At 42.2% G+C, this 14,977-nt stretch overlaps 1 protein-coding gene across 2 annotated transcripts in view; it reads left to right on the forward strand.

Moving 5' to 3' along the window:
- Positions 1-14,977, forward strand: part of BEND7 (BEN domain containing 7) — a gene marked incomplete at both ends in the record, with an annotated part of 76,694 nt that overhangs the window by 28,380 nt on the left and 33,337 nt on the right. For both annotated transcript variants that reach the window (XM_079698928.1, XM_079698927.1), the window contains 2 exons: positions 2,247-2,512; positions 13,237-13,462. In XM_079698928.1, the coding sequence (XP_079555054.1) occupies positions 2,247-2,512; positions 13,237-13,462 (492 nt within the window). The remainder of the gene's footprint in view (positions 1-2,246; positions 2,513-13,236; positions 13,463-14,977) is intronic.

Genomic DNA, 14,977 nt, shown 5'->3' on the forward strand with positions numbered 1-14,977 from the left:
CCTTTTTAGGATCCATTAAGTAAATGCCGCTCTGTCACCCTGTTTTCTTTTCTAAACCTCTGCATATTTGGGTGGTAAACAACTCCAAAGCTGTAGGAGAACCCAAAGGATAAACTGAATAAATTACTCTCCTTTTCTTAAACTTAAGAATTTGGGTTGAGTGCGTAGATTTACTTAAGGTTTATTGCCTATAAAACGTAGATTTCAATGCTATTTAGAAAGTTTCACCTTTACTTCAGGGAGAAAGCCAGGACTAAGATCAAGCGATAAGATCTGGATACAAAAGACTACGGCTGGCTCTGTCCAGGCTTGCGGAAGGAGGAGAAAAACTTAGACAGTACCTGTGTTCTTTAAACTTAAAATCATTTTGCTTTTAATTTTGGAAAGTGAGGCTGGAGCCCTAGACCGTAGATAATTGCTTCGGTTGTCCATCTGACTTTCGGGACGGAGACCCAGCCGCCTCAGGTGAAAATTTGGACCAAACAGAGAAAAGTTCCTGTCCGGCTTGCATAGTAGGATCACTTGAGGAGCTTTAAAAAAAAAATCCTGATGCCCAAGCATCACCCCTGGAAATTCCAATTCAAATTAATCTGGGGCGAGGCTGAGGCACTGGCTTTTTTTTTTTTTTTTTTTTTTTTTTAAGCTCCAGGGTGATTCTAACGTGTAGCCGAGGTCGAGAACCGGTGAGCTAGACTGATTACTGCATGGGCGGTCAAAAAACTTCTCTGCTCATTTTGCAGTGCAAGTAGTTTGTTTCTAATACTTATTTATAAATTTCTGTCTAGCCTAGAGATGCAGATATCAAGTTCAGAGTACAAATATTCTTTATTTACAACCTGATAGGAAATGATCCATATTATGTGCATGTAAAGATCTTTAGATTTTCATTTGGCTTATTTTTAGAGGTGTACTTCTGTTAAAAAAAAAAAAAGCATCTATGTCTTGTGGCTGTATTTATCAAACCATATTAACACATGAAGATTTAAGTAATAATGCCATATTTTCCTACTAAACTTTGCATCAGAGTATTTTATTTATTTATTTATTTATGTATTTATGTATTTGGCTGCGTTGGGTCTTCGTTGCTGCGCGCGAGCTTTCTCTAGTTGCGGGGAACGGGGGCTACTCTTCGTTGCGGTGCATGTGCTTCTCACTGCGGTGGCTTCTCTTGTTGCGGAGCGCAGGCCCTAGGCGCGTGGGCTTCAGTAGTTGCAGCACGCAGGCCCTGGAGCTCGAGGGCTTCAGTAGTTGCAACACTCGGGCTTCAGTAGTTGTGGCTCGCGGGCTCTAGAGCGCAGGCTCAGTAGTTGTAGCGCACGGGCTTAGTTGCTCCGTGGCATGGGGGATCTTCCCACGCCAGGGCTCGAACCTGTGTCCCCTGCATTGGCAGGCGGATTCCTAACCACTGTGCCACCAGGGAAGTCCCCAGAGTATTTTTAAATGGTTAATAAACATTACTTCTCGAAGGGCACCTATGAGAACTGTAATTAGCATCCTTGGTTCCCTTAAGTACATAGGCAGCATCAGCACCCAGTTCTTGATGGGTGCTTTTCGTCTTTGGCACTCAAACTGTTTCTGGGTCTTACTGATTTGCTCTCCTTGTACAGGATTATAGCCTTCCTCTTTTTCAGCTACATGAAACTGAGGCAGAGAGAAGCAGCCTGGTCGGAACCCAGGAGAGTAGTGTGTGGGACAGCATTGGTTTGTGAGACCGGAGTAACTGGACCTGAACTTGACCGGCAGGCCTGGCCCACATGCTGACTGGTCATTCCTGAATGAGGCTTTTGATCAGCTTTGCCCCAGTGACCGTCCTTGCTCAGGCTTTGTCAGTTTTGGCACCTGCAGGTTGCTGGCTACTGATCAGTTTAACCTCAAGTGACAACTGGAATATTCCTGAGACGGGCTTGCCAGAAAGCATGAACATCCACACCGCAATTTAATTTCCGGAGTTCTCAGTTACACAAGAGTGTCCTGGGATGCGTAAAGTCATGCTTCAGTGTTTTTTCAGAGCTCCTCATCCTTCCTCCTGTTGATTACCCACCAGCATTTGGAGCGGAGTTTTCTCTTGGGTTTTTCTGCCTGTAGACCTTTAAGGCTGCGTTTGGTTATCTCCAGGTCCAGCGTGAGGTTGATTTCAGTGTGCCTCGTCCTTGAGTGAACCCACATCAGCCTCAGTTTATGAAGCAAGTACGTACTCCTGAGTCAGAGACAAGTGCCTGTACCATATTTTTGTTTGTTGTTCACAGTTGGAACCCAGAACAGACAACAACCCCCAATTTCCCTTATCTGCTCCCAGCGAACCGCCGTCTCGCGCAAGAGAAATAAAAAGAAAAAAGTGCCCCTGAAGACTGTGGAACCTCTCACTGTGAAACAGAAGCCCAGTGCGTTAGAAGCCGAGAAGAAGGCGGTGGCGGCCCCCGAGAATCCCAATCTCCCCTCGGCCGAGCACGCCTCCCCCAGGGAGAACCACATCCTAGGATTTGGCATCGTACTCGAATCACCAGCCTCTGATGTAAGTTGATGTTTTCTGGCTGCTGACGCTAATGTGTACCTTTGCCCTTAACTAGTTCCGCCCAAGAAAACCAGGGAAACTTGCAGAATACACGTGGGAAAGAGGAAAGGAAAACTCTTAATAATTTCCTTGCCCAGGATTTTCTCTTCTGAAAATCTTAGGCCTTATTTCCTTAAACATGTTTGCATTCTCTCCGAAAGGAGAAGGACGATGGAGGTCTGCTCACTAATTTCGTTACCATTTTTAATTTTGAAGCAGCCCTTTTCAATTTCCTCAGCGTAGCGAGCTAAAAGAACATAATTAAATCCCTTGTAGATGGGCATACGTGAACAGAACCCTACAGATAAGGTCACACCTTTCTAGAAACACAAACTAATAATAAAAAAAAAGAGCAGTGGTGCTACTTCTATTTTACAGATGCAAGCCACACTGCTAATTAAGTTGCGGTGCCGTGCCACTGAGTCTGTGTAATGATAGGTTAACAGTCTGCAAAGGTTTTTCTATTTAAATATCATCGCTAGAAGGTCGTCGCAGCCCAAGGTGCTGAATGACATCTAAGACGTTCGTCTGACTTACCATTTTACAGTCACACGGCCATAAACGAACTTCTTCAGTAACGTGCTCTGTCGGCCACGGCGTACTCTCCTTGCAGTACCTTGATCTGAGTACACTGATGCCGTGAACCCCAACTCGTTGGGAGAGTTCCTGAAATAAACAAGGATGGGTGAGCTATTATTACGAGATGGCATAGGATGAGAATCCTGCTGAGAACTCCCACAGACCTATATAGGATGAGAGTTTGGCCCTACCACTTCAACTTTAAATAAGAAATAAATTGCTATTTTAAATCCGTTGTTCCTTTCAAGTTGCAGAAAGACGGTCTGCTAGCACGGGTCTTTAAAAAAGGGAGGCAACAAAAAGAATCATCTCGTGACTCGGTTAGACTAGAAAATCATTTGACCTTTTACCCAATCCTTGGCTTGAGGGGTTCCTGTTTATTTGTTTCTTTACCCACGAACACACACACAATTGTTAAGAAGTTCTTCTAGACTAAAAACTTAGTTTTAAAAAATCATTAATGACGACAGCATTCTACCCTGGACCAGCTGGCTCCTTTGATCCTACCACACTGTTACTGCAGCTGAGGCCCTGGTTTCAAAGCCCACGTGGATCACACATTTGGAAGCAGAGGTAAATGATTCCAGAACACAAAGTCCATTCAGTCTGAAGCAGTTTTCGTAATACTTTTACATTTTTCTTGAATTTTTTAGGCCTTCTTTTCTGTGATAGGCATTGATGTATCAGGAGCTGTCATTTGAGTTGTGAAAATCTTCTCCTGCATGAGTCGATCTAATGCTAATAACTGAACTTGCTCCTTTTTAAAAAATTTTTAAGGTCTAAATGTACTTCAGAGATAAATTGAGAAAGATCTGTTAAAGGCTTTATGTATATTAGTGAAATAGAATTTTTCTTATCTTTACCAATATCAGTATTGTAATTTAAGTACCAAAAAATAATTTGCTTTTTATTCATGATGGTTTTTGCTAACAAGAGGTATTAAATTTAATAAAGCACATTCAGAATTGTCCATGTAAACTCAGTTAGGTGCTGACTGTCTTAGACTGAAGAATAACATGCTTCTAAAGAAAAGCCAAAGCATATTATCTTTACATTATCCAACTGATATGCCCTTTGAGTCATCTATTCCACGGAAATTGTCACTGCACCTAGAGGACCACGCAGTGAGTCCCATCATTAGAAATTTTGTCCCCGGCTAGTCTTGCTGGCATGGATGAGGCTGGCCCTTTAGGCGATGAGACCATCAGTGCTAAGGCGTCTAAATTTAGGTGCCCTTCTAGTCTTTTATTATTTCTTAGCCGTGAGCCTTTTAAACTTTGGTGGAAGCCCAGAGGAGAAAACAGAAAATAGATCATAATCTTGTAGGAATTATTCTATAAAATCCATCGGAGAAAAGGTAATATAACTGGATTGTATATAAGAAGATGGGCATCGTGTATCTGAAGACGGGCTCTGAAAAGTACCCAGTGTTGGGACGATTAAGTCCAAAGTTATAGGATTGGGCGTGTGGTCCACTGTAGTTAGAGCAGCTGTGTGGCCTGCACTGATAGCAGATGATGATATCAACATGGGATCGAGTCAGACAGTGAAAGCCCTGCCGTGTCCTGCCGAGGCCTGCCGAGGCCCTTGGGCCTTTTTTATCTTGTGGGCACTAGGGAGCCATTGCAGATTTCAAGTAGAGGAATAATCATACCTGTGTTTAGAATGGAAGCTGGAACAGCACTGTGGATGACTGATAAATATAGAAAAGAGACTAGAGGCAAAGAGACCAGGAGGAAGATAATTCCAGGCAGCCAGGCAAGAGACGGGGAGGGTCTGTACGTGAGCAGTGAACCTGCAAGGACAGAGAAATGAGAGGCACCCGGGGTACCCAGAGGACTTGGTGACTCAGAAGAAGTAAGGCCCACAGTTCTATCCTGGAAAACGAGGCTGGTTACTAGATGGTACTGATTTCCTTGACTGAGACAGGGAGGGCAGAGCAGAAGCAGGCCTTCAGTGCTGGATGGGAAGTAAAAAGAAGCTGAGTGTCCTCAAAAGGTCATTAGACGTTTGGAGCACAGGATAAAGATTGGAGCGGGAAGCAATGAAAAAAGGATACATAAAACCTGTGCTTTATTGCTTTTTAAATGTAAAAAAAAAAATTACTGTAAATTGTTTAAAGTTCACAATGCATTATCTTTTTTTATGCTGTGACTTTTAGAGTCACCCAAATACAAATTTGTGTATCTAGGCACAGGCACGAACGTGAGGGGCTGTAGATCACTGCAGGTGGACCACCGACCCTCTGACCCCTGACGGGTATCCCTGCTCAGTGCAGAGAAACAGGGAACCCTAATGAAAACCAGCTACAGTCCAGCACCTCAGAGTGCTGTCAGCACTAAATGACCTAGAGCACATGGGGGAAATCCTCCTGCGGTGCCTGGCACATAAAAGGTACTCAGTAGATGGCCAAACATCTCCATTTGTGTTGAGCACAATATACAAAATCACCTTTTAAAACTTCGGGTCTAGGACTTGGCGTCACTCAGAACCCTCTCCTCAGTTTAACTCCTATTTTCTTGTTCTTTCCCTGTTATCCCTCACTGTGCACACATCCCCCTACCCAAAGCACCAATATGATTTCAACAATCCTTTATAGAACTTGCTATACCAGTTTGTAATTATTTACGTGATTTCCTCTCCTTCCCCCTTGGCTTCTCAAGGGCAGGGAATAAATTTTAAAAATTATAATAATAATAGCATTAATAGTAGTAGTAGTAGTAGTAGTGTTTGTGTGCTATCCTCTGCCAAATAATTTTTCAAATTTCAGCCTTACTCTTTGAGGTATTATTATTATCCTCAGTTTATAGATGAGGAGACGGTGGCATAAAGGGCTTAAGTAGCCTGCTCGAGCCCACAAAGCCAGAAAGGTGGAGCTGGTTCCCAGACCAGGGCTGAGCGTGCCCTTACCCACTGAGTGCCAGACTTGGGCCCCTGCTCTAGCCCTGTTCTTGAACTTGACCACCGCTCACTAACTGTTCATGAGACGATCGTAACACAAAGGAGACCTGAAAGGTTAGACTGTGGCTGTGTATGCTGTTTACTTGGAAGTCTCTGGGGGAGACCTTCATGGTTAAGGGTGCAGCCTCTGAGGTCAAAATGCCCAGGCTAGAAGCTCAGCTGTGTGACCCCGAGCAGGTGCACCCAGCCTCGCCTCCCTCAGTTTTCTCTCCATAAAATGGGAATCATGATAGTGCTAACCTCAGAGATGGGGCTGGCTGGAAGAGTTAAATGAAGACATCTATGTAAAGCACTTAGAATAGTACCTGGTATGTTTTAAGCACTCAGTAAATACTGGGTCTTTTTTAAACCTTAGCAGTCCTAGCTAAGTACCTTTATAGGGGTAAATATACATGTTTGTTAAGTAAACTTATGTGTACATATACATGAACAAATACACATGAGCTAATAGTGTTTTTAAAAAGAGAGTGGCCAGAAATCCTGCCCCTCTTTGGGGGCAGGATTACTTGACCCATTTTAAGTTAGCACATTAAATAAAATTGAAACCTGAACTACACAGAAGCAAAAGCAGAAACCCCAAACCAAATTTCAGATTTAAATACAATATTTAATTCTTTCTTTAGGAGTTCCCAACCCAGTACTCTACCAGTACTCAGACAAGACAGTTGTGAATTTTTTACAGTCACTCTTTTTCCCTACCTAGTTGGATTTATTGGGTTTTCAGGGCAGATATACGTGGTTTAGGTTTATTTCCTTGTTGTTGCTTCTTGTTTGGCTTGTTCTTTGGCCACAGTGAAACACTAACATCAGTTTTTAAAAATATTTCAAAATGTTTTTAAAAAACATAGGAAGTGTTTTTCTATTTGTTGTCGTTACTATGAATATTTTCCAGTAATCCTAGGCAACACAGAAGTTATCAGAAGATACAGCTGTGGATATCCATCAACTTAAGATAATTTTGTTAAAGTTTATGTCATTCTTAAAATAAATAATTTAAAATGCATTGGTGCTTTCAACATAAATAGCTCCTGAATTCAGAATCTGTTTTCTTAATTTCTTCTTAGCCCAATAAATAAAGTAATCCACTGGGAACTGGTAAAGCAAATCAATCAAGCAAGTGATTTTTTAATTTATTCATCGACACACTGAAATTAAGGCAGTAATATGCCTGAGAGTTTAAGTTCTAGTGCACACTGCCTGGGTTCACATCCTTGCTTCACCACTTATTAGCTGGATAACCTTAAACAAGTTACCTAATCTCTCTAAACCTTAGTTTTTGCATCTACAGATTGGGGATCACGAAAGTGGCCGCTTCATAGGATGATGAGAATTAAATTAGAAAACCCATGTAATGCGCGTTAGCCTAGGGCTTGGACTACAGTAAGTAGCAAAGACATGCTAATGGTAGCGCCATTTTCCAGGGCTACTGAAATGAATGAAGTAGTCCTCGCCCTTCAAGTGTACCATATGAGGAAAACACATCAACAGTCATCACAGGGCAGTAGGACGTAAGGCTAGCAGGCTGTCCAAGTGGAGCTGGCCTCTGCCCAGAGGGTTCAGGACTGGCTCTCAGCAGTGGACATCTTCTCCGAGGAGCAGTTTCAGTGGAGTTGTGATGGAAGAAGCTAGACTGCAGTGGTTGAAGTCTTATGTGTGAAACATTCTGGCTCAAATAGCTTGAGCATAAATCAAGCCCAGGTCCTCAGTCATTAATTTACCACCTGAGAAAGGAAGATGCTGAAAACATCCCTGAATGACTTGACAGTGTCTCATTATGCAAGTGCATGGAGGCGTTTTCAAGGAGCCAAACTGTATTGTCTTTTTAAAAATTAATTCATTCATTAATTAATTCATTTGTATTTATTTTTTTGGCCATGCCACGAGGCTTGCGGGATCTTAGTTCTCCGACCAGGGATCAAACCCAGGGCCCCAGCAGTGAAAGCACCAAGTCCTAACCATGGACCGTGAGGGAATTCCCCCTGTGAAATTCTTAGTTCTATCAAAATTTTGTCGAATAAAAATCCATAATTGACTTAATAATCCAGAATTGACTCTTTAATGACTTCCTGTAATTATCATCCTATTCAGCGTTCAGTATGTGCTAGTCTAGAGATTATGCCTACTTTTGGATGGAACTCTTGCCTGAGCATTTGTTACTTGCCTTTTTACACAATGGGTCCACCCACCTTGGGGCCTCTGCCCCCTTCACGCAGTGGTTCTTGGTTCTGCCACGTCCCCAGGCCACGCTGTTTTGAGCTATGCCAGCTGGACCAACGAGAGCAGGCCCGCCTTCCAATCCAGTGGGTTCTTGGGGCTGCCCAGCTTATTGGCCATGATCTTGGAGTGGCATTTAATAAACAGTAATGGTAATACTTGCTAAATCTACCTGGAGCAGACCTGAGTTATAGGGAACAATTTCAGTTTTTCTCAAACAGAAGCAGATTGCATTTGCGAGCAAAATACAATCGATTATGAAGGGGTTTTGTGTGTGTTTTTTTTATTTCATAAACTAAAGCTCATTTTTGTAGAAGTACATCTAGTACACCACTAAATAAATACTAAGTGAGAAAAAAGGATCATTGTATAGGATAATATTATGAACAGAAAGGTTGAATTTATAGCTTTTAAACATTCTTAAAAATTTTGTTATATGTTTTCAGTCCAAATCCTGCCTTTTCATCCACAGTTTTCTTGTAGGTTTCAGTCTTGAGCCAGTCTGAAACTTGACTAGGTAGCAAGTCAAGTGTCAGAACTATTGTGTATCATTAACCAGTTTGCAATTAAAAATCTGGGGCTAATGCCCAATATGAACATTCATGCACTTCCTTTTACTCTTTTAATCAATGATCACAGGGAGCTTTTTACGTATCTTACTGTAATTTGCTACTGACAATACCTTATATAAAATAGCCAATATCAGAAATATTCCCTGTGTGATTAATTTGTTATGATTGCCTTAAAATTGTTTTACGTTTTTTCTTTAGATTATATAGAGGAGTCACATGATATATTCAGAGAGACTTAGGGGAAAATCTTTTAGTCAACCAGGTGTTATGGGATCCCCCCAGCCAAACTAGATCTTGACCCCAACTACTTCTAAGCAAAGGGAGACCACAGTTGAAATGCAGAGAGAAACAAGATGGTTAATGTCCACAGGCCTGGGTCCAAGAACATTTTCAAGAGTCCTCATGACTACATGCAGTTTTTGCCTCCCGAACTTCACTGGGTGTAAGATAGGAAAATTCAACATTTGATGCATAACTGTGCTAAGTGGCTGAGGTACTGAAACTCGGCAAGACATACATGGAAATCCAAATTTATAGTGGGAATACAGACTCTTAATTCTTTTTTTTTTTTTTTTTTTTTTTTTTTGCGGTACGCGGGCCTCTCACTGCCGTGGCCTCTCCCGTTGCAGAGCACAGGCTCTGGACGCGCAGGCTCAGCGGCCATGGCTCACGGGCCCAGCCGCTCCGCGGCATGCAGGACCCTCCTGGACCGGGGCACGAACCCGTGTCCCCTGCATCGGCAGGCGGACTCTCAACCACTGCGCCACCAGGGAAGCCCCAGACTCTTAATTCTTAATATGGTGACTCCAAGTGTCGTAAATCCTGCCCCATACTTTGGATGTCATCATTTAAAGATCATATTACTTCAGTAATCAATAGAATCTGTAAATTAGTGTATTAGCTGTCTGTCCTCACTCGAGTATCAAATAGTAATTCTGTCAAAGGAAGTGTAGCTTTTAAAATGATATTCATTTAGAATAGTGGTGGTTTCTATCATAGCCATCGTCAGTAAACAGAGAGGTCTCGCTTCGACTAGACAGTAAACAAAAAGAAGAGATTCAAGCATACAATTAAAGAGTTTTAACCTGTTTTTAAATATAAGTGCAAAGTTGTGGATCATTACACAGCTGTAATCCACTTGCCATTATATTTCTAAAGTGGTTTAGAAAAAGGTTTCAGAGTAAAAATTTGAGATTAATCAACTTTGTATCTTTTCTTCATGTCTCAGGACGTAAAGCTTCCCTCTTTTCTTTTTTTTTTTTTAAAGGAACTGTGGCCCCTTAATGCTCACCGACAACCAGCTAAGAAACTTGCATGAAAGAAAGCATGCGAGAAGCAGGGAGGGGCAGAGACCAGTCACCTTGGCCTCTGCTGCTGGCCTCCATCTAATAAAACTGACTCCTTTGTAAGGGACGCATAGCTGGGCCAGTTCATGTTCCTTGATCTGGAAGGAGCGCCCCAAAATAACAACAACCGCCTGGCAGTAGAAAGTAGAACACGAAGCATCGACAGCTTCTGCATCGGGAGAGCATCTCAGAAATCAAAATGCTACTCTGACCCCATAGGCAGTCTCTCGGCTCCACAGAAACCTCCAGAGACTTAGTTTTAGGGGTTGCAGCAGATGCCAGAAACAGCAACGGCATCTCTCTCCTAAACCCTACCTCCAGGGCCCTGATAAAATGCTATCCTGGCCCCCTAACCAAAACCCCTTCGCCCCTCACCAGCCAAATGCTGCCTAATGGTCTGTACCCCTCTTGTAGCACTTATCATTCTCCACTTTGTATGCTGGGGGTTTATGAACGTGTCTCGTCTAGTGAGCCCGACCTTAAACTCCTTCCACACGGAGGATGCTGAGTAAATATCGATTGATTGAGCCAGGGCAGTGTTCTCTAGGCAGCCTGCTCCCTGAGCTAGCATGGGCCCTGCGGGGAGAAGACTGGTGTGCCAGACCCGGGCAGGGCAGACTCCACACATGCTTCCTTTATGTGGGGATAAAAGACCTCAAAATCAATACCAGTCATTTTGAATGAATTCTTACATAGTGTTTTGTTGATTCTGAGAAAAATCTATCAGGCGCTAGTTGGGTGTTTGGCACTCTGAATGCAAAAGACAGTACACATTCTGATGAGAAACACAAACTCCCGACTAAATAAATGCAGTGTGAAAAGTGCCAGAAACATAGCTCGTAGAAATTACTCTGCATAGTGAAGAAAGAAGTGGCTAGTTCTGCCTGGTGGCTAGTTTAGGTCAGAGTCTCTCAAACCGGGTCCAAGTCCTACCAGATGGCTGAATTTTAAACACCTGCTCGGGGGTACCAGAATCCAGCAGAGATACCTGAACGAGAGAAGATGGTATGGTATCTTTCCCTTTTCTCTCTTGCAAATTTAAGGGCTACTGTACCCACCCCCCAGCCCGGGTCCTCAAATAGCTGTGAGTTGCTGTTTCTATAAAGTAGACTGCGGTCCTTTTTTTGTTAATGGCATCCAGATGATACAGGAGCGCTTAGCAAAAATCTGTGGTCAGTTCATTTAGCATAAAAGGTCTAAAGTCAGACATAGCATGTACAAAATCAAATTCTGATTATAAATAAAATTTCATCTTCGATTTTGATGGTAGAATTCTCTCAATCCTAACATTACTACATTGAATCATTCAGCCAACGTGCAGTCAGTGCCGAGTGTACAGCTGCTGTCCCAGGAGCTGGGGGCACAGAAGGTCAGCCTCTGCAGACCTTCACCAGCACTGAGGTGCAAAAGTCAGGAAACCATCCAGCAGCACTGTGTTCATAGTGATATTTACCAAGCATTCAGAGACCAAAAGCCAAATGGCAAAGTAAAGCAGAGAAGTGAGATGACTTTCTGGAAAATCCAGTTGAGAATTCCCTTTGGGAGCAACAGGGCCCCAAGTCATCCCCACGTCATCTGATTCATTTAAGCCCTTCTCTGAGCCCTTTACTCTGACCGCAGGACAAACAAAAATAATTCCTACTCTCCAGGAGAAAAACTAGTCCCAAATCCTCACATTTCTAATATGACTTAGAAAATCTAAAGTAGTATCAGGTTTGCAAAGTTTTAAATACGGTATCTAAGAAAAAGCTGTTATGATACATCCTAAGTGAAGTTTCCTTCTGACTTTTATTCTAACAAAAGTTTACCAACTGCATTTCTTCACCTTAAAGTTATTATTTTAAAGTAGTCGTGTTATTATCAACAGTAAATGACTTAGCAGTTTAGATAATGACTAATGAACTTTTATCTATTTAACAAGAGTTTATTGAGTGCCTACAATGTGCCAGGCCCTAGAGATAACAAAGACTGAGCTCCAGGCAACAGGAAGGGCCGTGATCTAGTCAATAATTATAATACGGTATAATAAACACAGTCATATAAGTATGTCAAGTATAAGTATGTCAAGTATATAAGTATAAGGAGGAGCATAGCTGCCTCCTCGGGAAAGAAGCAGTTAGGAAAGGCTTTGAAAAGGAAATGGTGTGAGCTGGGTTGAAAGATGGGGAGGTGGGTTTAAACGTCCGTGGCATGTACATAGAGAATGTATTATCAGTGTCTGAGCTTATGCGGTAGAGTCCAAGTTGAAAGGGCCCTTATCAGCCTTCTGATCCAGTATCCCAGCCAGGAAATGCCCAGCAGGGAAGCCCTGTGACTGGCACACTGGTTTTCCATTGGTGCTCTGGGATAGAGCTTCAGATTTTCCTCCCAAAAGCAGGGATCAGGGCACCTGCTCAGCATTTTCGTTTATATATTAGTTGACATAAGTTTTCACTGGAGGAAAAAAAAAATACAGCTCCACAGCTTAAAACCACTGGCCTAGTGCCAAGAGCATGGGACCTAGAGGGTAGCCTGGTGTTCGTGTCCTTAGGCAAATGAGGTCAAATTATTTAACGCAGGAGAAAGTGATCTGTAAATAGTAATGCACTGAGTACGTCTAAATTATTTTTAAGTCATTTTTGTTATGACCTCTTTGGGCCTGTGTTCCTTCCTTTCCAAAATGAAGACGTTTCACCCAGAAGTCTCAAGTCCCCTGGGTAGCTCTAGAATTAAATGCTTTGGTAATTATCCAGCTTTCTCTTAACTTTTTCTAAGGACGAGAATGCTTTCTCAGTGTATCCTTTCCACTGCTTTTGACGAGACTTAATATTGGAATTAGAGCATCTCATTTGGTGAATTGTAACTAGTAGTTGGTTTTGTAAATCGCAAACACTGGCACACAAAGCTGAGGCTGTGTGCTTTGAAAAGTATATGGCCATTGCAAGAGCTAGTGATGTTTTTTTTGTTGCACGTATGCCCAAAGTTGGGTGCTTCAAATCTTGCTTTTAATGACATATTTATGTTCTTTTGGTAGCCAGAAGTGCAACTTGCTGAAGGCTTCGATGTGTTTATGCCTAAATCTCAGCTGGACTCTATACTGTCAAACTACACTCGCTCAGGAAGCCTTCTGTTTAGAAAACTGGTGTGTGCATTTTTTGATGACAAGACTTTGGCTAACTCCTTACCCAATGGGAAGAGGAAAAGAGGACTCAATGACAACCGGAAAGGACTAGACCAGAATATTGTGGGTGCAATAAAAGGTTGGTCTGCATCATTTCATTTTACGGGGTCTTTGTTAAGCTTTGCCTTCATTCCATAAAGATGCAGCTTCAAGTGTAGTAAATGAACTAGAGGCGAATTTAACTTGCCGCTGGCCATCTGCCCACCGGCCTGGCTTTTGGGGTGAGCTCCCTAACTCTCCGCCCCAAATACCACTAGAATTTGCTACTTCAAGGTGATGTTAATTTGTTAAAATCAGAATTTAAGAGCCAGTCTGATGTGCTGCAGAACTGAAAAGTTGTTCCTTAACTAACTTTGAAAATGAAAGTATTTTTTCCTTTCAGTCATTTCTAACTAAGAACTTCATCAAAACAGGATTTCTACTTAGATTTTTAGTTGTAAGTAAGAATAAAGCTGTGATGCTCTTTTGAAAAGAAGGTAAAAGAGTTCTCTCCAAAGTTCAGAAGTTGCTTTACTAGGTCACTGCTTCTAAATATACTTTAAATGGAAGTGATCCCACTGTGAAGCCAGACCCTACTCTGCTTCTTCTGGTTTTGTGACATGGAGTCGTGCCAGTGACATGCAAACAAGTCCCTGGGTCTCCCCATTAACACCTGTGAAGGGGTGTCTGAATCCCACTGCGTTACGATAGCCACGCAGGCGCACGTATGTGTAGATCCTCATTTACATCCAGGTCCACATCCTAGATGTACTGCATATTTTAAATTTAATTTTCCTTCTCATTTATTTCTTACTTTTAAAATGTCCTTGGGACTTCCCTGGTGGTCCAGTTGGTAAGACTCTGCACTCCCAACGCAGGGGGCCCAGGTTCAATCCCTGGTCAGGGAACTAGATCCCACATAATGCAACTAAAAAAAAGAAAAAGAAAAAGAAAAAAAAGATCCTGCATGCCGCAACTAAGACCTGGCACACAGCAAAAATAAATAAATAAATAAACAAATATTTTTATAAATAAATAAATAAAATAAAATGCCCTCAGTTAGGACTCTGATAAATGTAATTTTAGGTAACAGAAGTATTTAGATGTGACTTTCAGAAAGAATGTAAATGAATTTGCAAATATAAATACAACTGCCATGAAAATGAAATTTCGGATCAGACCTCAGTTACACCAGAATCACTGCTTGGGCTGTCTCTCCCTGCCCGGGTTGCCGTGTTGTCTGGCTGTGGACTGACACACAGAGCGCTGCCCCCCAACCCCTGGTCCCCCCACCGTGCAAAATGAGTAAATGAATTCAATAGCACTTGGAGGGTACTTGGGATCCCACAATTAACTTTGCAAAATAATACGATTTTTAAATGGAGTTAGCAAGTACCAGGCAGCCTTTGTTCACGGCCAGAAGGACATGAGCCTTCATTAACAGAAAACTTCTCCTTCTCCAACAGAGTTTTTTCACTTAAAGTGACAGTTGAGTTGTATTAAGTAAGCTACAGAGATATCACAATCTGTGCCATTTCTGAAAAGAATGATTCAGCCTGAAGCGACACTAGAAACAAGATTACAAAATTTGACACATAGTCAATGATGTAACTAG

Source organism: Hyperoodon ampullatus, assembly GCF_949752795.1.
Source record: "Hyperoodon ampullatus genome assembly, chromosome: 3".
In the NCBI taxonomy this organism is placed as follows: domain Eukaryota; kingdom Metazoa; phylum Chordata; class Mammalia; order Artiodactyla; family Ziphiidae; genus Hyperoodon; species Hyperoodon ampullatus.